Source organism: Chinchilla lanigera, unplaced genomic scaffold (genome assembly GCF_000276665.1).
Source record: "Chinchilla lanigera isolate Chin_1 unplaced genomic scaffold, ChiLan1.0 scaffold00112, whole genome shotgun sequence".
Lineage (NCBI taxonomy): Eukaryota > Metazoa > Chordata > Mammalia > Rodentia > Chinchillidae > Chinchilla > Chinchilla lanigera.
In genome coordinates, this window is record NW_004955513.1 from 1,883,164 (window position 1) to 1,910,215 (window position 27,052).

At 56.2% G+C, this 27,052-nt stretch overlaps 1 protein-coding gene across 1 annotated transcript in view; it reads left to right on the top strand.

Moving 5' to 3' along the window:
• The window catches only part of LOC102027216 (chromosome unknown open reading frame, human C9orf171), a 117,174-nt gene that overhangs the window by 48,510 nt on the left and 41,612 nt on the right, over window positions 1-27,052 (top strand). The window contains exons 2-3 of the mRNA XM_005408380.2: window positions 18,915-19,014; window positions 19,520-19,748. Coding sequence (XP_005408437.1) covers window positions 18,915-19,014; window positions 19,520-19,748 — 329 coding nt within the window. The remainder of the gene's footprint in view (window positions 1-18,914; window positions 19,015-19,519; window positions 19,749-27,052) is intronic.

The following is a 27,052-nucleotide window of genomic DNA, read 5'->3' on the forward strand; positions in this document are numbered from 1 at the left end:
TGAACCCCATGGTGAGGTACAGTCACAACAATGGCCCCACTCCTAGTATCAAATTCTGTCTTAGTTACTTTTCTCATTGCTGAGACAAAATACACAACACCCAAAGATAAAGGGGGAAAGGTTTATTTGGCTCACAGTTTGTGGAGGTTTCAGTCTAAAACTGGCTGGCACCAAGGCAGGGTGGCTCATGACAGGGGCAGCAGTTCATGGTGGCAGAAGATAGGAAAAGCAAGGGAAGCAAGAGACAAGCTTCTTTCTGTCCCTTATATTATATACAGTCTACTCAGATTAGGGCAGTGCCAATCCAATCAGTGGACTGATCCAGCAATCACCCACCCTTAATCCCAGCACTAATCCCAGCACTGCAGTATGAATCAATCACACACTCTAAATTCAGCCACCTCTGAAAAACCCCTATGACCACATGAGGCTTTGGGGGAACATCTTGACACAAGCCATAACATCCCAGGACCGTTGATTGACTGCAAGCATCCATGGCTCCTTATTATCTGTCAAAAATGATAGCTTGGTATGACCCAGCTGCATTATTCACCCTCTCCTGCTCAGCTGGCCCACCTGCTATGCCATGCTTTCTGTTCAGATTTTTCTGCCAAATTGCCATGAAATGCCACGCCACATCTCTCTGTTCAGCACTCCCAGTCCTTAAATGCTGCCTCTCCCAGAAGGCCCTCCCAAGCCTGCCAGGCCCTTGAGCTTGTGGTGTTGGGGAGACCCCTGTGACCAGCTGTGCTCCCTTCGCGGTGCTCAGGCTGGCCTCCTCTGTCCCAGGTTTTCTGCTTGTGCCTTACCCTCCCTCGCTGGCAGCTTCCGGGACACCCTCGATTTTAACACCCCGGACACCTCACTTGCTCCTGTGGGCTACACCACACAGCATGTGCTTGGACGCTTTCCCAGAGGACCTCATTTTTGGGAAGTGGGATGCAGGGCTGTTCTCAGCCTTCAGGCCCCCAGAACTCTGCCTCTGTACCTCTTCAGAGGTACAGACACACTGGCCCTGTCTCCCTGTGAGGGCAGCAGGTAGTGTCCACATGACAGCTCCTGACTCTTCGGGTTCAGGGCTCAGCACCCAGGTGCTGCCCAGGGTGCACGGTCTGACCAGTGCGCCCATCAGGATGGAAGCTGGGAAGCACTGGAGGGTGTGATGGGTTGTATCATGTTCCCCCAAAAGATGTGCCCAAGCCCACCTCTCAATACCTTATTTGAATGTGGCCTTATTGGGGAACAGGGTCTTTGCAGGCGCCCGTTAGGCATCTCAGGATGACACCACAGCTCATCTAAGCAAGGCCCAACCCCAGGACCGATGGCTTTTTCCAGAGGGAGGAGAGTGAGACAGAGACAGAGCCACCCAGGGAAGGAGGCCAAGGACTGCTGCAGAGAGGCTGGGGACCCCCGTCTCTCAGGGGCCCCTGCAGACTCCTGGCTTCCCGAGAAACCGGGGGCTGCATTTCTGTTGTGTAAAGCCACTGAGTCCTGGTGATTTGTTGTCGTAGTCACGGAAATGGGTACAGAGGGGAGGTGGGGTTCACCAGGCAGACGCCTGCAAAATCCTCCTGACTGTCCTGCCGTGACAGTCACACCAAAGCCTCAGGCAGCCTCCTGCTCTTCCCTCACTGTCTCCTATCAGGCCGAGTGTTTTCCCCGTGTGCCAGGGTGATGGACAGGCTGGGAGGTGCCATTCAGGCATCCCTGGTACCTGGGCTCTGTCCCTGGTGATAAGTGGGTGGCCTGTCTGAGCGCTGATCAGGAAAACTGGGGCAAGAGCAGACTTGCTTCCTAGGTGAGGAGTCATTCACCAATCATTTGTTCATCCATTCACGCGACACAGATTGAGTGAGTACCTAGTACGTGCCACATACTACCCTCAGCATTGGAGACAGCAGCAAAGAGGCCTGACCGTGCTTATCTCCTAGGGGAAGAGAAAGATGATGCCCAAGTCACCCACGCGATGCACAGTAAGTGGATGATCAGCGCTGTGCAGATTCACAAAGCCAGCCAGCGAGTGTAGCGTCAAATGCGTGGCCGGGTCAGGGAGAGTCAAGGGGTCAACTCGGCCGGGCCAACGCCTCACTGCCCTTCGGCCCCACAGCCCCCTGGGTCCTTCCTCTCAGCAACCTCTCTTGGCCTTCAAGGCATAGGCAGGCATCTGGGGGTGATGGAGGAGTTGGACCAAACCCAGATGGAAAGGCAGGCGTCGTTGACTCTGATATGACCCGTAGTCACCAAGCAGGAGCTGCTGAGCTCACCACTCTGGGGACGGCCGGCTCTGGCCACCCGCTGTCTCACTCACCCAACCTGTTCCAGTTTGGAGGCTGAAACAGTCCAAACCTGTATCATTTATTTAAAAACAGAGCTCAGCAGGGAGATCTTGGGGTCTGTGTGAGGAGCTTTGTCCTTCTCATCTGCCCACCTAACTGGGTTTCCGTTCACCCTGGTGGAAGCCAGGGAGGCTGTGGGGACAGCCTCCTCCGAGGTCCTGCCAGGGGTTAGCTCAGCAGGCCTGGGATTGCCACACCCTGTTTGGATCCAGGCCCAGCTCCTGGGAGGAGACCTGATACCTCCAGGCCTTGGGAGTGCTGCCTCGGTAAGCGCTGTGCTTCCAGGGGGGTCTCGGGCCATGCCAGTTGGCGCAGGCTGATGACGTGGCTTGTGGCGAGGCCTTGATCACACAGTATGGGCTCAGCCTTCAGAAGGACTGCAGTCATAGGTGACCTACACAGGTGGTCAGCAAAGAGGGGCGAAGTAACTCCGTCCCTACACGTGATCAAACAGTACCCTCCCCATCCATGATTAACCCCCACTCAAAACCCTGGACCTGGACGCCCAGGCCAGCACCCACGGCAGGAAACACTCTGAGCATGGTCAGTGCTGCTGTCCAACTCCCGGGGACAGCTGGGAGAAGTCACTGGTGGTCCATGGACCCAGCAGCAGGAGCTGCTCCCTTCTGCTGATCTCGGTGTGTGTCTTTCGTATCCATGAGCACAGTGGCTCTTCCGGGTTTGGTGGCTGCTTTATGTGAATTATGAAAACTGAATTATAGGAAACTGGGGGCCTCTGAACATCAGCAGAGCCTTGGCCTGTGCTTACCCTGAAACACTGTCATTTTTGGTGAGACAGACTCCACCAGTCAGATGACCAAGCCAGGGGACGGCTGAAGGGGTGGACACCCAGCCTCAGGCCTCTGACGTACAGTGGCCAGGGTCTGCCTCCCAGGGCGGGATGTGGGATCGGCTGCAGCCAGCAGCTCAGCAGCCCTGACGGTGCTGGTTGTGTGTTCGACTCTCAGAGGACAGGATTGAGCTCCTCCTCGGCTTTCATGACTTTGGGTAAAATGAAATTCACTCTGAATCAGCAAAAGCCCTGTGGATGCGAAGTGTCCTGTGTGAACAGAGGGGCGGGGACGGGACAGGCAGGCCCCCCACTGGGGCTTGAAGAGGGCCGGGAAGACGAATAGCCTAATGGAGAAGGGGGCCTGGCTGGAAGACACTCATCCCTGCCTAGCTCTTTAAAACCAAAACGCTGGGCTTCATTTGCATTTAGATCTCCTCTCTCCTGGTTTTCATCTAAAGACAAATCCTCACAAAAGGCTGCTTAATTAGACCAAATTAGATTTCCACTCAGCAGCTTGTCATTCATTACAAAATGCCGTTCTCTTTCTATTTTGGTAATTACAGGCTGGTCTCCGCCCGTGGGTAAGCGTTCGCTCCAGCCGCCGAGTCTGAGTCTGACTCGAATTCCTGATTTTGTGCAGGGATGAGGAAAATTATTCCGGGGCGCCAAATCCTCCTGCCTTATAAGTTGGATCAGGACCGTCGCCGGAGTCTTTTACAATAACGGCACACTCAGTCTTCATTCTTTAATGATTAGTTGTAAGAGCTGCACAGAGCGTGGCGATTTCCAAGAGTAGAAGCTAAGGACAACAGATTTCCCGCGTAGCAATTACGCCGCACGTTTGGAATCTTTACCTTAGTTATGCAGCCCTGTTCCGTCTAAGGGCCCACCCTTTAAGCCGTTAATAGGGCCGCCCCTCGTCCTCTGACCCGATTGCTCCGGGAACTTGTCTCTCTTCTCGCATAGCTCGTCCCCTCTTTCCAAGCTGTGGTGTGGCCATTGGCCATTTGTGGGGCAGGCGGGCAGGGGCAGGTGGGCACCTTGGGGAGAGCCTGGGTGGCAGGCTTGGCATAGTTTGGCTGATCCAAGGTCTTCATTCTGTTCAAGTGCTTCCCGTTCATTGTAGCTGGGGCAGCTCTGGCCCTGCGAGCAGCCCACATCCCAGAGGTGTCTGCAAGGGGCTGGTTTCAGGGTGCTGGAGAGGATGAGAGCTGAGCTCTGGCCTTCTCATTGAGCGCACATGGGAGGGTGGCCGTGAGCTGGTCGCTTGGGACGAGTGCTGTGTGCGGATGGTGGTGGGACAGGTACCGCCGATGCCCTCTAGTACAGGCGCTCATTCCTGCCGCGGCCATGTGGCAGGACCTACTGTGCGTGGGGCACTGGGTCCTCTGCCCTGAGCGTGAGCCTAGGAATGGGGGGGGGGGTCCTTGCCCAAGGTCACAGGGGGCGATGGTGAGTGGGAGAGCTGATTCCCGAGTGGCGAAGCGGCCACGTGGGTCCAGTTACATGGTCAAGTCTTGCTGCGCAGGGAAAGGCTGAGCCAGAGGTGCCCTGAAGACCAGCGGCTCTGTCCTGCCATTTCACAAGAGGGGACGCTGAGGCCGCAGGAGGGGACAGGCCTCCCCTCGGCCGATGTCCTGGGCTGCCCTCCCGGGAAGCCTCCAGCCTGGTCCTGCACCTCCCCCAGGCCATGGCGGCCGGGCGGGTCCTTCCCACCTTGGGCCCTGCTGGCGTAGCTCCTGGACAGTTTGGGAGCAAATCCAGACCGTTCTGAAGACCGGCGCCTGACGGGCCGGCAGGGAGGAGAGTGGCATCCCAGAGCCCCCCGAGTATCCACCATCCACACCGCGCACTGGACTCCGGTCGCCCGAGCCTGCTGTGTGCCTGGCACTGAGGACGTGGCTGTGTGTGAGTCAGGCCTGCCTGTGCTCCTGCCGAGGACAGGAGACTCGGCCGCTGAGCGAGGAATCGCGCCTTCAGTGACCCGTGGAGCCCGAGGACTCGAGGCCGGGAGCCACACAGACCCGATGGTGGGCCTGGGATTTCTTTTTTCAATATTGTTATTGGTTTATGTTCGCCGTATGGAGTAACTACAGTCATTGAGGCAAGGGTGGACAGATATTCCTCGCCTAGTGACCTGTGTGTTTAGAGACCGGTCCGACTGATGGGCCGCATTCGGAGTTACCCCTCGGGAACGAGAACGGCAGTGCGGCCTTACAGTGGCTCTGAGAGGATAGTCCTGTAGCTTTGGCCGATGGTACTGCACGGCACTGTAGTTTATGTCCCATCCTACGTTAGAGCACAGCATGTAAAAGTTACGCAAATGCAAGCAAAGCCATCGAGCTGGAGTTTCACGAGACCGTTTCCTCGTTCTCAACATGATAGTGTACGCCCTGTGTGCAACCCCTCGTTGAACAGCCCAGTGGCAAGAACAGAGCCTGGTTGTTAAACAAGGGATCTGAATCCTCTTTGCTTCCTCTTCCCCTCCATCTCCCTCTCCCTCAGCTGCAGATCCCTTCGCATCTCCACATGGTCCACCTCCCTGTTTCCTGACATCTATCTTTTATTTGTTCTTTATTTATAATTTGGGTTTCTCATATAAGCGATACCATGTGCTATTTAAGTTCATGTGTCGGACTGAGTTTACTTAACGTTATGGTCTCAAAGTGCATTCATTTTCCTACAGATGACTTAAATTTATCCTTCTTTGTGGCAGCGTAGTACTCCATTATGTGTAAGTACCACATTTTCTTTAGCCATTCATCTGCTGATGGACTGGGAATTTAGCTATTCTATGAGTTGTGCTGCTGTAAACATGGGTATGCATGTAGCGCTGAACTATGATGAACTTTACTCTTTTGGGAAGATATCAAGAAGAGGTAGAACTAGATCAAATGGAATTTTTATTTTCAGTGTTTTGAGAAATCTCCATTCTCATCTCCACAATGGTTGTAGTATTTTACATCCCACCAACAGGGCTGGAGTTTCTGATTGGAGTGGAGAGTCCATGGGCTTCCTCCAAGAGGCAGTTTCTGTTGTGGTACTGGGGGTTGAACCCAGGGCCTTTCCGCAGAGCTACATCTCCAGCCCTCCCTCAACCCTACCCGCCTTTTCGTAGGCAAGGTCTCGCTAAGTCACCAAGCTGCCCAGTGGGGCTTGAGCTTGCACCCCTCCTGCCTCAGCCTCCCGAGTGCTGGATTGCAGCCGTGCACCAGCAGGCCCCCTCAGGAGGCAACATGCAGTGGAGTGCTGGGGAGCTCGGGGGCCCGCATCAAGCTGCTGAAAGATGCCAGTGGCTGGGTATGGAGGGGGACTGAGGGTCCAGGCCGTACCCAGAGAGGGGAGCAAGGGCTCCCCTGGTACACGGCTGAGCCAAACGCCCCCCCCCCCCGCATCCCACCCGGTACTCCCATAAATAGCTTATTCCTCTTGGCAGGCTGAGATCCATTAACCCCAAAGCCCACAGGCAAGTGCCATTCCTGGTACCAAAAAACAAAAACAAAGCCCGCTGGCATCTAGCTCAAATGTCCACATATCCAGGTGTTCAAAGTGGCCGAGACAAGATGCTCAGCCAAGTGGGGTGGCCTGCGAAGCTGTGTGTCTGCTGGCCCAGTCAGCTAGTGCCTCTCGAGGGTGAGGAGCCAGGCTGCTGCCCCCCAGCCCCGAGACCTGCGACCCAGGGACTGTGGCAAACGGAGGCAGGTGCACACCGCTCTCCGCCCCTCCCAGGTCCTCTCTGCTCTGCCGTTGCAGATGGAGGCCCCGCTGATGGTGTCCTGCGGGCAGAACTGCCCCTCTCCTGTGGCCCTGTCCAAGCATTGCTCACAAAGCTTGGGTGTAGTCAGAGCTTTTTCCTTGATTAGCCCCAGGTCCCAGGGACTCACTCCCTAACCCTCCTGTCTCCATTTGGTTTAGGGTTTGTTTTTTTTGTTTGCAATGTTGGGGATGGAAGCCCAGGCCTTTGGAATGCTAGGCCCCTCCCCAAATAACACCACCCCCCATAGCTGCAGGGTACCCAGCGCAGTCACTGTGTCCTGCAGGAGGGGGGTATTGCTTAGTCCTCGTGTAAAGTGTCCGCCTGGATCCGATCCACAGCTACCGCACGGGCCGCAGAGAGGCGGAGGCAGGGAGCCTGTCCTCTGTCCTCGGAGCTCAGAGCTGACATCTCGGCTGCCCAGACCCCGGGCTTAGGAACAGGTTCCCTTTCGGAACCGCTTCCTCCGCCTCCGCTACCGGAGACGCTGACAGGTCAGCTGGCATTTCGTGTTAAACTCCGTCTCATTTATTACAATCCCACTTTTTGTTATTGACATGGAAATAAAACTTACAATCAATGAGATATTATGAAATATACATCAAAACGGAAGTCACCGCGCCGGCGTTTTCATCTGTTCCCGGGAAGGAACAGGGGTTCGTCGGGGGGTGGGAGGGGGGCTGGGGGGACACGGAACATTTTTCTTCCCTATTACATGATGCGATTTTCAATGAATCCATAAAGAAAATGAAAACATAAATAGAGAAACCAAACAGGATGATCCCTGCAGCTGTCAAAACTTAAAACAGTTCAGTTTGCCTTTGATTTCTGTTTTAAGTTTTGAAAAGTACATAGATCATTCTCTGCTTTTTCCTTCTCTTTCTTTCTGTTTTTTTTCCTTTTCTTTGCACAAGGAGCCTCCTCCTTAAACCTGCTCACTCCGGGGCCCACTGGCCTTGACCCCTGGCTGCCCAGGTGACCAAATGACCAGGCGGACGTGGCATCTATTCCTCGTGCAGCCAGCACCTCAGGGGACTGGCCTCGTACTCTGCCCGAGGCTCCTCAGCAGGCAAGAGAGTGCTCGTCCCTGGCCGGACGCCACATCAAAGGAGGCTCAGGAGGGTTTCTTCCTCCTGCAAAGCTAGTGTCACACTGGAGAGGAAGAGCAACACGCCCTGCAGACCTACTGTGTGCCGGGCACCTATCACTGCTTTACCTCCAAATCTTATCACACCGGGAGGCGGGGAAGGTTGTTGACTACTTGAGGGGCATTGAGAAGCAGACCAGAGAGGTCAAGAACCTGCTCAAAGCCACACAGTGAAAAAACTCACAGTCCCAGAACCGATCTGTTCTATCCACAGCAGGTGAATACAGGAGAGGTGGCCTTGGAGTGGCGCGGTTTTTTGTTGTTTTTTTCTTCATGAAGCCTGAGGAACTCACCCACGGAAGGGAGTCTGAGAAGGAGACCCCACCTGGGAAGCGTACGGCTGCTGGCTCAGAACTAGGGCCACCTGCTCCCCGGGGTCCTCTCCTCACTGTCCACCTGGGGTCCCCTGAGTTCCTCTCTGAGCCCTGAGAGCCATTCATCTCCTTCCGAGTCCCCAGTGCAGACTGGGGGATGACACGCAGCTCAGGCCCCTCCTCCCCTGCCACGGCACCAGCCTGCCGCCAGCAAGGCCACCAGGGGGGCCACCAGCAAGCTCATGTGGGGCAAAGCAGGCTCCCCGGGAAGCAGCACCCATCCCACACAGCCTCGGAACAAAAATCACAAGAACCTAGAATTCCGCAGCTGGCGCGCTGCCACCCACGGCCAGTGTAGAGACGTGAGTCACAGCCATGCGCCCCAGCGGCTCTGGCCTCGGCTCTTCCCGCGTCCACCCACGCAAGCTCCTCTCCGCCAAAGGAAGCCTCGTTTCCGAAGCACAAGGCACGGTGTCCCGGGAGACAGAGATGTCGCTTTGCTGAGTGTCCCCTCCCCCCACTCTGGCTCTCAGCAGGGAGAGCGGTCTGCTGACAACGGGCGTGAACCCCCGCGTCCCTCCCTGTGCGAGCGCCCGCTTTTCTTTCCACCGAGGTAAAACTCACACAAAATTAACTGCCATCCGATTTTAAATGTGGCTTGGCTGGACTGGCCGTGCCATGCAATCACAACATTTAATTTCAAGACTTTTTCACCACGCCAAAAGGAACCATGTATCCTTGAGCAGTCACCTCCGACCTCCCAACCAAAGGCAGTCACCAGCTTCTGCTTTCTGTCTCTTCCGATGTACCTATTCTGGACATTTCATCTAAATGTATTCATACAACCTGTGGCCTTCTGTACCTGGGTGGCTTCTTCCCTGATTTAGTTTACAACTCCATGTTTTCAACTCCATACACATGGAGTAACATGGATCAATACTGCTCTGTTCCTTTTCATGGCTGAATAATATTCCACTGTACAGATATACCACATTTGATTTACCCATTGACCCACTGATGAACATTTGGGTGGTTTCCTCCTTTTGGCTGTTGTGGATGTGCCCATGCATGAATCAGTCTGAAGCCCAGTTTTCAGTTCTGTTGGGTGTATACCTAAGAGTGGCATTCCTTGGTCACGTGGTAATTCTCTAACTCTTTGAGGAACTATTAGATAAATGTCTTCATTTTATAGTCAGTTGTCTGTCCATCAAAATGAAGGCAGAGCTGCTGATAATTCCAAATGAGATGTAAATGGAGACGTAAATGACAACCAGTAGCAAGTAGAACTGCTTTTTATTTAGAAGTCTCCTGCCCTCTGTTAAGGACTTAACCTGCGTGGTGAGCTTCCCACCGCCTCTGAGCCTCTTCTCACAGCCTCCCTAGGTGAGGAAGCCGAGGGCTGGTGGCCCAGTACCTTTGATCAAGGTCACAGTCGGGATTCAGGACTCCGGCGCTGGCGCTTGGACTGCGCTCACGCTCACTCGCCGAACTGTCGTGTCCCAAGCGTGTGCCGCGTGAGTTCTGCTGGGCTCCGGGCTGGGCCCGGAGTTCGGAGTGGCAGTGGCAGCTCGCTGCACCTGGTCATGCAGCCTGGTGTCGGGTGCACCTGCCCAGAGCAGCCCGGCTGGGTACAGCAGGCGCCTGCGCAGACAGGTGCCCCCGACTGCAGGGCTGGGCTCCGCTTTGCTCTCTGCGTCCCTGAGGCAGCTGCCACTTACTGCTGCTCTCCGTGTCCACCCTGGCGTCTTGGCCCCACGCTCCTGGCCACAGCCCTGGAGGGCACTGCTTTCCCCAGTTTACAGATGGGGACTTGGCATGCAGACCATTGGAGCGACCCGGTGGGGTGGCACAGGGGGGCTGGGGGGCCGCGGGTCCTCAGGGTTCCGGCTCTGGAGCTGGGAGCAGCTGTGGCTCCCTATTTCCCCTGAGCCCTCTCCCAGGGCCGCGGCGCCCTGCCCAGGGGGAACAGTTGCCAGCATTCCCCACCCCGACGGGAGCCCCTCCCTGGACGGGCGCTGGTCTCTCCAGAGCCTCAGATGACACCAGGTTTTATTGCTTTAAAAATAATCCGAATCGCGGTCTTAGCCCCTGCAGCCGCTCACGCGGCCTTCCCGAGCACGCTGTGCCTCCCTCCGCCTAAACCTGCTGTTGAGTTAGGGGTCCCCAGGGGCTGTGGCGCGAGCGGATGCGTCCTTGCGCCTTTGCTGCCCGCCGCCGCCTTCTTCGAGTGTAATCAAACATCAAGCTAAGTAGCAAATAAATCTCTCGATCTCATAAGCTGCACAGCGAGATCATGTAAATGCAAATGAAGGACCTGGTTTCAAGCTGTCGAGGGGGAGGGGAGGGAGCGCAGGGCCCTGTCACCGTGACTGCCCGACTCCGCCAGGGCCATACATCAGCCCGGGGAGCGGGGAGCAGAGAGCAGCCCGGCAGGCGGCGAAACGGGGCTGCCCGGGGGACAGGACAGGGCCGGATCCGGGGGCCTGGCAGGCACGGCGGGGCCTGGAGCTGGAGCCCCGCTGTGGGGGCTCCCGAGAACTGAGACAGGGGTGCCGTCGTGGGTAGGAGCAGCAGCCACTGCTGAGGAAGCTTTACACGCCCCCTGGGCCAGACGCCCGAGGACTGCGCACAGCTGTCATTGGGCAGGGGAGGACAGGAGGGACAGACAGACACTTCGAGTGCGTTGCCTGAGGTCACACAGGAAGCAGCAGAGCTGGGACCCGAACCCAGTTCCGATCAGCTTGACAGACACACTGGCCTGCCGGGTCCCCTGCGGCCACCTCAGCCCAGGCTGTGGACCTGCTGCACAGGACAGCCCAGCGGAACTTCTTAATGTGCAGAGCACAGCGTATCACGTAACTCTGCTTTTTTATTTTTTTAATGATAAAAATAAAATGTTGGCTGGGCATGTGGTGCACACCTGTGATCCCACGCTAGAGAGGCTGAGGCAAGAGGATCACTACATGTTCAAGGCCAGCCTGGGCCACAGAGTGAGTTAAAGGCCAGCCTGAACTGTACAAGGAGACCCTGTCCCAAAAAAGACCAAAAAAAAAAAAAAAAAAGTAAAAAATTAAATTAAATTAAATTAAAAAAAAAAAAGTCAAGGCAGGTGTGGTGGCACATAACTGTAATCCCAGCATCTAGGTGGCTGAGGCAGGAGGATCACCAAAAGTGTGAGTCCAGCCTAGGCTACATAGTGAGTTCAAGGCCAGCCTGAACTATATAATAAAACCCCGTAGCAAACAACTAATAAAGTAAAATCTCCAGAAAGCTGACATCTCCAACCACACCCTCCCACACACACACACACACACACACACACCCCGCACTTATGTTCCTTGGTTTCTTTCCCATTTTTAACATGGTTGGAAGAGTAGTGTATGTAAAATGTTGAATCCTGCTGTGTCTTTTTTTTTTCACTTGACATTATTTTATACGCCTTTGATCACATATGGATGTGGCCTTCTCACGTGCGGCTTTTTAGTATCAGTCTGCGCTGCTCAGCTGCCACTCAGACGATGCGCATGGTTCAAAGAGCCGGGCTTCTAAGACGGAGCCCATGTCCTTTGATGCCTCTCACCTTATTTTACATGATTGTTTATCTGAGGCTCTCATTACGGAAATAAATAAATATCCTTTATGCTAATGGCGACCACAATTTGCATTTATATTGTGCTTTCCGCTGGAGGATCTTAAATTGTTTTACAGTAATGCACTGCCCCGCCAGCACACGACGATATGCTGTGCATCTGTATGCGTGGGGAGACCTGTATACAGATATTTATTTAATAACTACCAGGCAATAACTGGGATTTCACCTAACTACGCTTTAATAGGATGCAGGAAAGAGCGAAGGCTTTTCCACTGGTGAATAAACATGCATTTAGTTCAGACAAGGGGCTAGAGGGCGGGTGATGCCTGCGGCCAGGAGGTGGGAGTGGCAAGGCGCCTGAGGAGTGAGCTGAGGAGTGAACATCCAAGGCGGGTCTAGAACCCAGGTGTCCAGCTGCTTGGCAGCAAGGCTGTCATTTTGGAGAAGGCCATTTGCCCACTGGTCCAGAGCAAGCTCTGGCTTGAGCCGTTTAAGCAACAAAGCTGAGCCGGGCGCGGTGGCGCATGCCTGTAATCCCAGCACTCGGGAGGCTGAGGCAGGAGGATCGTTACGAGTTCAAGGCCAGCCTGGGCTACAAAGTGAGCTCAAGGTCAGCCTAAACTGCATAGTGAGATCTTGTCTCAAAAAGACCAAAAAAAAAAAAAGGAAAAGCTGACTGCTTTCACTTATTTGGTGAGAAATGGAGTCATTCACTTGCTTGGAAGCCGGTCCCTCTGCAAAGGGGCTTCCCAAGGCGCCAGGGCTCCAGACCTTTGTTCCAGGCACCTTCCCAGCAAGGTGGGAGGGAGACCTCACTGGCGGCGCCTGCCTCTGGGAAGCTCCCCGGGTCTCCCATGGCAGGTTCTGGGCCTGGTCCCTCCTGTCCGGAAGTGGAGTGAGACACCGCTACAGGAGAACCTCAGGACCCCCTGGGACAGGGAGAGAGATGGTTTTAATTAGAGTGGAGCCATGGGAAATAAGGCAGAGGGGGATGACATCTTAATCAGGTTTAATGAAGCTGTCTGCTGGTGGGGACAGCTGTCACCCAGAGCTGTGTTCCAGCCAGCCACTCCGTGAGAGCAACCCGGGAAACGGCGCGGTCTGGAGGTGGCTGGGAGGGGTGGGGTGGCGGACTGGAGCTGGGATTTTGCACCTACCTCTTAGCTCCGACCCCTGGGGCAGGGGATGGTTGGGTGGGTGAGCTGCATTTAAGTGGCTCTCGGGTTTCACAGCTCTCTGCCATACACAGCCAGGGCACGCTCTTGCAAGACAGAGAGGAAGGACGCTGGGTGAGAAATCTTAAGAACTCACCCAGAAGACCTGCGAAGTGCAAGGACTTGGGGCCAGGGGGGCGTCACGCGTCCTTTGCCTTTCCCAGCCTTGCTTTCCTGTCTGTGCAGCGGGTACAGTGAGGGTGAGAGGGGAGGATCTGAGGGGGGCGAATTTAACTCCAGCTGGTCCTTCTGCTGCCTGGACGGCTCTGAGCAAGCACGAACCGCTGTGAGCTTCAGCTTCCTCACCCATAAAGTGGGAAACCTGCCCCACACGGGCTGGAGGAGCACAGAGGACTCTTGGCACACGCGTAGCACGCGGAGAAGAGGGCTGCGAGGGCAAGTCCCCGGGCACCAGCTGTCCCGCGTGTAGGAGGGACACAGTAAGCGCTATTCTCTTTCTTCTTCACTTTCTGTGGTAAAGACAGTCTGGTTCTCAGGAATCACTGTGGGGAGCTGGCCCACACAGGCTCTGCATGACCCCATAGCTCTTGTGTGCCATCTGCCCCAGGACCTTTGCACAGCCCAGCCCAAGTGCTGGCTGGGAGATCCCTGTTGTATCTGCAAGTGTCGTCTCCCATCCTGTCCTGGGTGGATGGATGCCAGGCTGCTTGGTGACCTGGGTGGCACAGATCTGTGGCTTAAGTCCCATCTGTTTGGTAGATGGCTTTGCTGTGGAAATCCAGTGACGCTCAGGCTTAATCAAGTTCCTCTTGCTTGTTTTGTTGGTGGCCGCTGATCTCGGACAGCCGTCACAAGCTGCTCACCCTTGTCTAGAAGTTCAGGGTCTGGAGCTCCCCGAGAACCTGTGTGTCAGACTTGACAGCATCACAGATCCAGACACCCAGAGCCCCACAGTCTCCTACAGGGCCTGGAAGGCCCCGGGGCACCATCAGGCGGCCTCTGCTCCCACGAGCCTCTCGGCACACCCTGGGCTCCTGTCCTTCCCCACTGCCCCCTCGAATCTTCTCTCGCTCGGTTCTCCAAGATGTCATTCCAAGACCCGTATCTTCCTTGTCCCGGCCACTGCCCCAGACCCAGGCAAGGACAGCTCTTACTCACACCCCAGCCTGTCTGGCCCTCGGTCCGTGGCCTCCGCCGGGCGGCCCTGGGGGTGAGACTGTTGCGTTCACCTCCGGACGTCCCTGGGAGCCTCCCACAGGTGAGGCCTTGGGAGGGGATGGGATTGTGAGGCTGCTGCGGCTGGCTTGGCGTTGGTGGCGGGGCCTGGTGGGAGGCGGGTCGGCGGGGGCGTGGCCTGGACGCATTAGCCCCGCCCTTTGCTGGCTGCTTCCGGCTGCACGGTGTGCACGGCGCTCCTCCAACGCGGGACTTTCCCACAGGCCTTTCTGGCCTCTACACGCGGCAAGCCAAGACAAACCTCTCCTCCTTCAAGCCGCAGGCGTCAGCTGTGGCCTCTGGGTGATGAGAAAGTGACTGAGACCTGCGCCATGCTCTGCACCCACGTCGTGTAGGGAGCTGGCCGTGCTCACTGGGCGCCTTAGCAGGAGCCAGCCCCTGCTGCAGGGAGGGGCTCTGCCCCCAAGAAGGCAGCCATTGCCCCAGAAAACACGCGCTAAACGCGGAATCGGGGACCAGGATCCATCACTTCACCGGCGTTGGACACACAGGCCCCGAGGCCTCTGTTTTCACTCCTGTGAAATGGGCACAGCAGAGACACCACTTTGCGTGATAGGCATACATGTCCCGAAGGGTCCTTGTGCAGCTTTCACCCTCAAGCCCCGTTCAGAGCCCTGCACCCCTGACTTCCCCAAACAGAGGGCGGGCGGGCTGGGCCTGGGCTTCCTGCTTGCGTCCCCCCCAACTGCAGGAGGGCCGCGCACATTGCCCCCCTCCCTCGCAGTCCGCACGGAGGGCACCTGGGCACGGACACCACCTGGCAGAGTGCGGCTGCTCTCTTGCGCAGTGCGGACGGGGAGCAGCGTCCCTGGCCCCCATCTACCCGCTAGATAAAGGTCAGCGCCCGCTCCCAGAATGTCCAGATGTAGCCAGCTGTCCCCAGGAGACAAGAATCACCCCACTCCAAGACCACCGGCGGATAACTTCCTGTGACATGAACACAGCACCTTTCGCCCACCAGTTGGATCATTTGCGTTTCTGGGGTTGGCCTTCAGGTGCTGAGCTGTGGGGATCATTCCTACGCGGCTAAGGGTGGCACTCACAGTCACTTCTGCTGGTGTCCGGCAGGGGCCGCTTAGGTCATGAGTGGCCTGATTACTCCAAACCCTCCCCAAGAGCCCTGAGCTGTTATTCTGTGTTTCCCAGAGGCTGGGCCCCTTGACATCCTTTTAATAAAGTACCTGTCCAACTCTTGTTCATGTTTCTACAAGACTCTGCCCTTCCTTATTGGTTTATAGCTGCTCTTTACATATGACAGCTACAAGTCTTTCCTGAGACACATGCACTGCAAATACCCTCTCTCATTGTGAGGACTCAGATTTAGAGCTGGGGGGGTCTGTGCTCTCCTCCTTACCCTCCCCCGCACCCTTCGCAGTCCTTAGTTGACTATCTGTGCAGAACAGTGAACTTCATGACAAGAGCTGTTGCCCACTTCGTTTACCGTAGAGTCCCAGCACTGGGCCTGGCGCACTGTAACTGAAATATTTATGAAGTGGAGGCCTGAGGAGGCCCCCGGCGGGGATGAGCTTTCACAGCCCCGGTCTTCAGCGGTTTCCGATGCCCAGGCAACCAGCCTAAAGAGCGCAGAGATCACGGCTCTTGCCCGCTTCCCAACCCCTGCTCCAGGGTGGCAGCCGGCTCCGGAGTCTGTCTGTCGTTCCTCTGCCAGCTGGAAGCCTGCCCACCTGCACCTGCCCCGGAGGACGCAGGGTCTCTCCCGGAGAAGTCACATTTTAATTAACTTCCCCAGCAGTCGCTGGAGAGGCCGGATCATCTTCATAAACAAATAAGAGGCCCGAGCTCTGCCTGCGGCTCCAGACGAGTCAGGTGGAAGGAAACCAGCAGAGGGCCTGGCACCTGCCGGGGCTCCAGAGAGAGACGAGGGCCTGGGTGTGCGAGGAGAGGACAGCGAGGACTGGCTGAGTGGGGAGAACCCCAAGAGTCTCCCATAGAGTGTGCCGCTTTGGGCTGTACCATGCATCCTCCAGGCTCAGTTAAAACCCTCATCCCAGTGGGACGGTGTTAGGAGGCAGGGCCCAGAGGCAGTTAGGCCGCGAGGATGGAGCCCCTGCCGTGGGATTAGTGCCCTTCTGAGCAGGGGATGAGCTGGGCCATTCCCCTCTCCTCTGTGTGAGGAGGCGGCTGTCTGCAAACTAGAAGCGGATTCTCCCCCACCGCACCTGTGGGGGCCCAGCCTGCAGGCTGTTGGAGGCGATGGTGACCGTGTCAGCCCTCCGGGGTGTGGTAAAGGTTCCAGGAGCCTGAGCTGAGACAGAGAGACTGCCTGCTTACCTTCCTTCCTCCCTGCATCCCTCCTTCCCTGCTTTCCCTCCTTCTTTCCTTCCTTCCTTTCTTCCTTCCTTTTCCTTCCCTCCTTCTCTCCCTCAGCTCCTGTTTACTAACATCGGTTCTAACCTGAGCTCTGGGAAAAGAAGAGCAAAAATGAAGACTGATGGAGTGTTTGAAATCTCTACACCTTCTGCTCAATTTTTCTGTGACCCTAAGACTTCTCTAAAATATAAAATCAATATTTAAAAAGTTAACCTTAAAAATTAATAAGTAGCTGAGCAGGGTAGTATATGTCTATTGTAATCCTAGCTACTCAGGAGGCTGAGGCAGGAATATCTAAAGTTCAAAGCCAATTTGGGCAACTTAGCTAGACCTTGTCTCAAAATCAAAAACAAGAAGAGCTGGGGGAGTAGCTCCCCTGGGTTCTGTTCCCAATACTCAAAAAAGTTAATGAAGATCAGATCCCCTTCCTCATGGAACACACATTCTCCTTAGGGAAGACAGACATAAGCTGATCAACCAATTACTGACTCAGTTATGCTACTCTGTAATTTTCCAGCAGCTTTGTTTGAGAGGTGATTCACGTAGCAGACAATTCACCCACTTAAAGCATACAACTTACTGGGCCTTAGTATATTCACAGAGTTGTCCAACTATCACCCTAATCATTTTTTTTTTTTTTTTCGGTACTGGAAATAAAACCCAGGGCCTTTGCACTGAGCTACATCCCCAGCCCTTTTTGTTTTATATTTGAGATAGGGTCTCACTAAATTGCTTAAATTACCCAGGGTAGGCTTGAACTTGTGATCCTCCTGCCTCAGCCCCCCAGAATGCTGGGATTACAAGCCTTTGTCTGCATGTCTAGCTGGTCATAATCACTTGCAGGACAATTTTTTTTTTTTGGTTTTTCTCCGGTACCGGGAACTGAACTCATGACCTTGCGCTTGCCAGGCAGGAGCTTTGCCGCTAAGCTAAATCCCCAGCCCCTTTGCAGGACAATTTTATCACCTGCTCCTGCAAAGACACGTCCCTTCCCCACCCCACCCCCATCGTTCGATTCCGTCACCTGCCCCAGTCTCCATAATCACAAATCTCCCTCACGTCCCATGAATGGCGCCCCAGGTATCAAGGAGGCTCGTCTGGGCCCTAGGGCACCTGTTACCAAAGCCATGGCTCCAGCTGTGTAGGAAATCATAACCTGAGCAAGGTGGGCCAGCGTGGGCATCGTGGAAACGTGGACTGTCCCTTAATTTCCAAGCCCCAAAATGAACAGAGACCCAAAAGAACTTCGGGCGTCCAGAGGAGGGCGTGGCCCGAAGAAAAAGGAGAAGGGGAGGGCAGGCTCAGGGCAAAGGGCACGCTGGGAAACAGGCTGGGCCGCCCATGGGTCCTGCAGTGGGCTGGGAATAGGCTGGTTAGCGGGATCATGGGGGCCAGGGAGGCGGAGCTGCAGGGGCGGGGCAGGAGGGTGCAGTCTGCAACCACACTGCACCAGTCAGGAGGAGACGGCAGATGTGCAGCTGGAGCCTGCCAGACCCTGGGACGGCCCCCTTGGGTGGCAGCCCAAGCTCAGCCTGGGTCCCGGGCACCCCGTCCTTCACAGCGCTGTCCGTGGGTTCATGGCACCCGGGAGCCATGGAGACCTGGGGCTCATTGAGTTTATTTAGTCCGTGGAACTGGGTGTGGGCTGCAGACGGGGCCAGGGTTCGAGTCCCAGCTCTGCCACCTCCTACTGTGCAGCCTGATGCGACTTCACCTCTTCAGCGTCTCTGGGTGGCAGGGAGGACTGAACGAGGGAGGCGGAGAGGAACTGGGTCCTGGGTCTGGGAGTAGAACTCAGACGTGCTCAGTGGGTGATGCTCTCAGCACCTGCCCCCGCCCCCCAAGATCCGGGGTCACTGTGGCTCAGCCGTCCCAGGGGCGATGCCCCTACATCCATAAAACAGCAGTTTCCTTCCAGAGATCCGGTGGGTAGGACTTGCAGTCCCGGTGCCAGGGTGACAGTGGGTGCTGGCACTGTGTCCCCACCCCAAAGCAAGGCTTCAAGGAAGAAGAACCAGCTTCCTCTGTCCCGGTGAAGAGGGCTTGGGGTGTCCTTGGTAGGCAGAGCTGGTAGGAAGTCCGCCCCATCCCTCCCTGTGGCTTCCAGGTGTGACATCTGGAGCTGGTCACATGCGCTGCCGCTGGCCCACCTGCAGCCCGGCTCCTCTCCCAGGGCCCCGTTTCGGATGTTAAAAGGGCTGAGATTGCACCCTCACCTTTGCTCTGTCTCCTACAGGCAGAACTGGGCAAACCCCGAGAAAGGAGCTGCAGCCTGCCTGGGGTTGATTTCAACTACGGCCTCTACATCCGCGGGCTGGATGGAGGGGTCCCCGAAGGTGAGCAAGGGGTCAAGGAGCCCGAGGGGGCTCAGGTGTGGACTGGGGCTGGGGCTATCACAAGGGACCTGCTTTGCAGCACAGTTTGGGGGGACCCCAAGTCTAGGCAGCTGAGGGGTGAAACCAGGGCTTGGCCTAGGTGGGGAGGACCAAAAGGGCCCCGGTTGGGGCACAGGGAAGGGGCAGGGGCGCCCCGGGAAGGGACCCTGGGAAGAGGCCCCTGCGCCCTGGGCCATTCCAGCTGTGAGCGCGGGAGGGCTCAGAACCTGGGCTCTGGCGGCCCAGGGGTGACCGAGGGCGGGTGCTCCAGCTCCATGGGGGCTGCACAGGCTCCCTTGGGATCTCTGAGAATCCTCATCCCACCGATTTGGGCCGCCATATGCTCCCCAACGCCGGGCAGGGCTGACGCCCAGCAGGCTGGGATACTGGGGGGCTCCAGTGTTGGCGGTCCAAGGTGCTTTGCTCCGCCTGACACTGCCCGCGGCTCTGCGCCCCCCGCCCTTAGCCATCGGGCACTGGAACGTGTACAAGCAGCAGCCCACCTGCCCCCACGAGCTGACCCGGGATTACATCGCCATGAACCGAGGGGCCGTGAAAGCTGGCCTGGTGACCGCCCGGGAGAACATCCTCTACCGCAGGCTCAACGACCTCCGCATCAGCGACCAGGACGACCGGCGCCAGAAGAAAGAGCCGCCTGCCCTCCCTCCCAACATGACGTTTGGGATCCAGGCACGGTGAGAGGGTGGCGCCGGGGCTGCGTCCCTCACCAAGGCTCGGGAGGGCCACCGGGGTGCTGACTGAAGCCTGAGCAATGTCCGACGGGGGTGGGGGAGCAGAGCATCTTGTGAGGCTAGTTGTCCCCCAAAAAATCTCTTCTGTGGCTCCGTGGCTGAACCTTGATTGCTGCTGAGCAGAGCACTTGCCTGGCAGGGATGGCATAAGCTATGAACTGACACCTCTGCCTCTCGTCCACCTTGATGGGGACCCCGTCTGCTCTCAGCAGGGCTAAGAGCGAGGGAGGCGAGAACCTTCCAGGTTACCCCAGCTCAGCACTGGCCCGGTGAGGCCATGACACAGGCTCTGGAGCCCGGACTCTGGCCACAAGTAGCCATGGACACTTGCCTCAGTTTTGCGTCTGTAGCATGGGGTACACTAGCACCTGCTTCGTGCTGTGGCTAAGAGGTTTCAGTGGCACAGTGGCTTAGCATAGTGGCTGGGAGACAGCACTCAATAAATGTGGGCGGTTGTCAGGGTTTAAATGATGTACACACACACAATACCCAAGGGCTATGAGATTTTTTAAATTTCATTTTATTATTTTATTAAGTTTGAACATAGTGATGTGCCCAAGTGCCCAAGTGTTCAGCTTAATGAAATTTTACAAATGGAAATGCTCGTATAACAACCAGTCAGATAAAGATAAGGGACGTGTCTGGCAGCCTTGGAAGGCCCTGGGCTCGCCCTGAAGAGTTACGGCTCTTTGCCTGGCCGGCCCGCAGATCAGATGGGCTGGGCTGCGGGTCCCCGAGGTCGTCACACTCCTGAGTTCCTGTCCTTCCAGCAGCAATGCTGCAAGCCTCTCAGCAAGGATAGAACCAGCCCAGGGCTTCGACCAACTCCTAGGCCAGTGGGGACCCACGTCCCACACAGAACTAGGCAGGAACTAGGTGGGGTCGGGAGTGACAGCAGAAAAGGGCTGTTGGAACCCTGCACCCCGTCAGTGCCCCATCTTTTCTGCTTGGACCTCGGAAGACACCCCTAGCTTCTCTTCTGGCTTCCAGAACCGGCCCTCACTGGGTCACCATCCGAATTACCACCAGTTACTCCCTAAAGCACCTGCTAAATTGCATTATTCCCTGCGAAGACATCGGTAAGAGCTCCAAGGTGAGGGACGTTATCCTGTCTGTCCCTCTGGCCTGCCTACCATCGGATTCTCTCCGTCTGCAAACGCATACTCATCTTTACGTCTTTTCCACCCCAGCCCATGTGCATTGTGGGAACCGGCTTCACCCTTGACGACCTAGGGAGGGTCATGTGATCAGGCCTGACCAATCAGGGCATCCAATTCCCTTGCCGCTAGCAATTGACCCATGATGGATCCTAGCACACAGCCATTTTATTACAATAGAATGTGGTTGCATAGAATCAAAATCCAAACTGCCTTGGCTTGCGTGATCAAAAAGCCCAGGGTGGAGCTTCAGGCAGAGGAGGACCTAGGCATTCCGGTGATGTCACCAGCACTTGGTTTGTTCAATCCTATTCTCTTAGTAAACCCAGCAGGAATGATTTAGAAAGCACAACAGCCTTAAGATCAACATATTTTGGTCCCGCAGGTCATGTGCTTGTCCCTGAGCCAGGCGCCATGGCTGGCCAGGTCGGGGTCCTGTGTCTGCCTCTGAACTCTTTGCTGGGGTCTGACGGGACGGAGGGGGGAGTGGGGAGTTGGGACTCTGATGCCCTGATTGGCTACGCCTGATCACGTGACACTCCCGGGCGGCAGGACGAAATCTTCCCACAATCCACATGGGCGGATGGTGGAAAAGATGTGGGGACCAAGCTTCTAACACGCAGGGAGGAGCCCTGGAACGGAGCAGGCCAGAGCCGTGGGAGAAATCTTGGGCGTCTCCACACCAGGGCGCAAACTTATTATTGCAGACTCGCTGAGATGTGTGCGCCCCTCCGAATAAGTAAACAGAGCGGCTGCTTCCAGACAGCCGCGACTGTCCTCAGCTTCCCGCTGCCCTGTCCCTGTCCAGCTGTCCCTGTCCACTTGGGGGCCGCACCTGCTGTGTCCTTCAAGCCATCAAATCCCCAGCCTGTCTTCCGCTCTTGCATCCGGCCGAGCCTGACTCCCTTTCGCTATGTCACTTTCCTTTGCTTTTTTTAATGGTTCCCTCCTTGTTTTTTGTTTTACGTTTTCCTGTTTTCATTGTGATAAAATACGTGTGACACAAGGCCAGTCGTCCCAGCAGTTTGTACGCGGACAGTTCAGTGGAGTAAGTGCGTTCCTATCGTGCGCCATCAGCGCAGCCAGGCTCCACAGCTTTCTCATCTTGCCAGCCTGAAACTCTGCCCCCATGAAGCACCAGCTGCAGGGCTCGGTGACCACCGTCCGTCCTGCTCCCTGCGTCTGACTTTGACTCGCCCAGGGACCTCCTGTGAGCGGCGTCCACAGTGTCTGCTCATTGGTACCTGGCTTATTTCATTTACCATAACGTCATCCCGATGCGCCCGGTTGTAGCCTGACCGGCACCGCATTTCTTTTTAAGGCGGAGGAGTATCTTGTTGTGTGTCTGGACCGGTTTTCCTCGACCTGCCGTCCATGAGTGGACATCCGGGTTGTTTCTACTTTTGGTTGTGAGCTCTGCCATGCACAGGGGATGCAAATACTTGTTCTTGTCCCTGCTCTTGGGACCCGAAGAAGTGGGCTGGTTGGATTCCCGCAGGGATCCCGGATGTGATTCTGAGGGCCCCGCAAGCTCTTTCCCCAGCGCACACCACCACGCTTCTGCACACGTTTTGGTCACCATCCATTCTCCGGAGACCCTCCATTCTCCGGAGATCGCTCTGGCGTCCTCTCCTTGGTAGTTTCCCCACCCCCGTGGCCACCTGCATGAAGACTCACCGGACAGGCACTTCCGGGCTGCAGTCCCCAAGCGTCTGCACACTGTCTTCTCCTGCCTTTGAAACGGCCCCGAGCCAGCCCTCCCGGGAGCGTCCCTGGTCACTGTGGTCCGGTCTGGTCCCGCCCGTCATCCCTGCACGCCTCGTTCTTGTAGGACGCCGGGGGCAGTGCCCGTGGAGCCCACCTTCTGCTGCCAGTCACGTGATCGGTCACGCTGGTGACACAGGGTCGCAGAGACGCGTGGTGTTGGGAGGCACCCTGGGCCCACAGTCAGGCTGAGCTCCCGATTCCGCCTTTGTCCCCCCGTCTCTGGGTGCCTTTCCCCAGGGCTCCTGTTTCCCCTGTGTGAACAGGGTGTCACACTAGTGCGCTGGCACTCCGTGACCCTCAGAGAATGTCCTGTTGGGCCATCTTGGCTTTAACTCTTAGGCCAGCTTTCTCTCATTGTCATTCAGACCTGTGCAGGAGGTGGGTAGGACGCATATCCGACAGAGGCAGAAGCTCATCGACCTTCTTCACGGCAGGGCTTGGGTTGGACTCTTCACCTGGTGTGCTTAGTTCCAAGTTCAGATGTCAGCGCACACCGGGCCTTAGCGCCCGCTGCTGAAGGCTTAGAACGGGAGCCAGCGTTCTCCCGGGGTCGCTAGCAGGCTGTAACTGGGCCGGGTCCAGATGCGGGGGTCCCCGGGCCCTTCTTTCCTGTGCACCCTGCCTCTTCACAGGGGCGGGGCACATGGTGCAGGCACCCACTGTTCGGGTCCTGGGGCTGCGGCAGTGGGGCCGAGTGAGGACATTCATTATCCAGCTTTCCATACAAAACCTTCAGCTGCCGTAAAACCGAGTGGCCACAATTCCGGGGCCAGGACGTGATGAAGTGCCGGCTACATCTTCTGCGATGGTAAATGGGCTTTGCATATGCAAATTGAATGGATTTTAAAATGGTATTTAATGACAATTTTCGTAGCAGACATTAACATTAATTGCACAGAAATGAAAATGCTGCATTAGGTTGCTGTTAGCAGCAAATATTGTGGCCATAAAGCTTTATCTTTATCAACAGCGGCCCTGCCGGATGTGACAGGGCAGCTCGGCAAATTGCAGGCACAGGGGCTTTTACGGAACAGAAGTATCCCCCCAAGCAGGCCCAAATCAGCATCAATTTTGCTTTATTTCTTCATAAGTGGAGGTTAAATGGCTGCCGGAAAAGCTTTTACTGAGCTGCCTAGGCTGCTGGCAGAGCCCCTCGGCCAAGGGGCGTAAATGTGCAGGGACAGTTAAAAACTCATCGCCTCCTCCCTAATGGGGCTATTACTTTAAAGTTATGGGGCCGAGGCCCATTCCGTAACGAGCCCCTTTTACAAGCCTCAGTTCTATTTATTTCCCTACTTTAAAAGCATGTTAAAAACCAAATCCGATTACACGCGACAACTGAGGAATTGTGGGTGATTTGGTCCAACAAATAAATAAATAAAACCAAGAAACAAACAAGTGTCATTAACAGCCACAGATGTGTTAAAAAATAAAGTTCGGCCTCAGACTAAATACACACAAGCTTGCTCTAAAATGAGGTGCTACCCGCAGAGCGGCTGGCGCAGCTCATCCCCTCCGCCCTCTGCATCCAGTCCTCTTCCTTTTTTGGCTTGTTTTGAGACAGGGTCCAGCTATGTTGCCCAGGCTGGCCTCAAACTCACAGCAATCCTCCCGCCTCAGCCTCTGGAGTGCTGGGGCGACAGGCGCGAACCGCGGAATTAGAGGCACAGCGGTGCGCTCCTCTTTCTCAGACAGCCTCCTCCTGCTCAGTCAGGCCCTCCATGCCAGGTGGGATTCAAACCTGAATGTAGAGCCCTCGGTCACTTCCTTTCCAGCTGGGTCCCCAACCACAGTCACCTGTTACCGATTTTCTCTAAACCAGAGGGGGCCATTTCAGTCCCTGAACCTCAGGCTAAGAGGAAGCCGAGACCTGTGCCCTTATCTGGAAAACGGCAGCCCTGCGACGTGTGGTCACAACCAGTGGCTGCGACTGCGTCAGCAGAGATGTTGGTTTGGCCTGGGCAATTAGTTTTTAAAAAAATTTTTTTTGGTACCGGGAATCAAACTCAGAGCCCCGTGCTTGCCAGGCAGGTGCTGTGACGCTGAGCTATATCCCCAGACCAAAAATTTTTTTGAATGAGTTACCACATTAAAAAAAAAAAAGAGGTGGGTGTGACAGTGCACTCTTGTAAGCCCAGCGCTCAGGAGGCTGAGGCAGGAAGATTGCTGTGAGTTCGAGGCCAGCCTGGGGTACCTAGTGAATTCAAGTTCAGCCTGAACTGCAGAGTGAGAGGGTGTCTGGGAGAGGGAGGAGGAGAAGAGGAAGAACTGTGATCCAGTCTCCCAGTTCTTACCTGGCCTGGCTTCTCTCATTTCTGTTACCAGCCTGACCCAGGCACTGAGTGTGGTCCTGCTAGTGTGGACTGATTGTTTCAGTCTTGTAGCGCCGTGGTCTTGCTGTGTCCTCCAAGGACCACAGAGCGCTACTAACACACACGGCTGTGAATGGAGCTGAAATGTCCCAGGCGTTTTGCACGCCTCGGGGCGAATCCTGTCTCCCTCCCACGAGGCCGGTGCCGTTCTGCACATTTGTGTGGACGCCTGGCGGTGGTGGAGCCGGCTTGGTACCCGGTGTGGCTGCCCAGCTGTGCAGACCACAGCCCTGGATCGGACCGCTGGAGGCAGCTCGGGCCCTCTCCCCGCCATTTCTCTCAGAGCTCAGAGTTCAAGCCAGTGAAGAATTTTAAATTCCGGTCACCAGCGAGTAAGGCCTAACCTCCGCCTGCAAGCCCAGGTCTATAAACAGATATGTCCGGAGGCCAGAGTGTAACTCTTAAGGAAGCGCTTAATTATTGATGCAGCTTAATAAGCGTTCGCAGATGTTCGCATGCCCCGGGCATGTCTTAATTGCTGCTGCTCCTAATTGGCCGCACACTGCGGGGGCGGGCCGGGGGCCGGGCTCGGCGGGGACAGGCGCAGCTGGTGGGCCCGCCGCATGCTGGGCGCCGACGGTTTCCCAAGGCCCTGCTTGACGGCCGTGTGCCACCACCCGCAAGGCTCCGCCAAGTCCATCCCGCGTCGGTGCGCGTCACGTGCGCGGCCCCGGACCGCTGCTTACCGGGAGCGCAGCAGAGGCTCCTGGGAAGGCTCCTCGGCACCAATAACTTGGGCTGGCTCGGGAGCCTCTGTTTGGGGCGCCTCCACCCGTCTTACAGAAGAGGAGGCCGAGGGTCAGAGGAGAGCAGTCATCTACCTGGGCCTGCTCGGCCATAGGGAGGCGATTGGTCTGGGCCTGAATCCCTGTGACAGTGACCACCGCACGGGTCTGTAGCCGGTCCAAAGCAAGGGTGGAGGTGGCACAGCTAGAGACGATACCCAAGTTTTTCGTGCACTTGAAAGAGGAGTCTGAGACAGGATATTGGTGTAGAATTTTATTAAATCTAAAACTCCCCCACTGTGCTCCCCTTCTGATGTGTCCTGTGTTGGTCAGCTTTCCGTTACTGTAGCAAAATACCTGATATAATCCATCTAAAAAGAAGAAAGACTTAGGGAGCCCGCTGTAAATGTTTGTCGAGTGACTGCATGATCGAATGGCCACCTTGGGATCTGAGTATCACACCAGCAGCAACATGTGCCTCTGAGTGAATGCTTAGTTCATCTACCAGGTGGTTGGGTCAGGACCTCCAGTCCTGGTCCTGACAGCGTTTAGACCCTGAGCACTCAGAACCCTGCGGGGAGCAGGGACGCTCCTGGCCACCCTCCTGCCACCAGCTGCCACTCGCCCAGCTACCAGACACATCACTGGCCTCACCCTGACACATGTGAGGGATGGAGGAAACTTCACAGGCTGTTAAAAAAATGCTCACCGCCTGACAGGAGTTTTGAATCTCTGCCATGCTGACTTATTTTCCAAACGTGCAGCGGGCCCATCCGTCACTGGGTTTTGTTTCTCTCAGAGCTGACGGCCAAATTCCCAGCCTCCCACCCAAAACGCTAGGCAATAATAAGAAGCCCCAGGGTTCACAGGCTTCGTGCCCTGGACAGAGACGGGGACGGGGACAGGGACAGAGATGGATGGGGACAGGGACAGAGACGGGGACGGGCACAGGGTCAGAGATGGATGGGGACAGGGACAGGGACAGAGATGGGGACAGAGATGGGGACGGGGACAGAGACAGAGACGGGAACAGCGACGACAGTTTCTGAAGGGCCAGCAGGCCGGAGCCGGGTTTGTCGAAGGCCTGAAACCCGAGCCGACCACCAGGGGGAGCAAGCGGCCCTCGCAAAGCCCTGGCGAGAGCCCGGAACGGAGCGTCCGGTCGGGCACAGCGGGCACCACCGACCTCTCCTGCCGCGCCGGCCACGCTGGCAGAGTCGATCAGC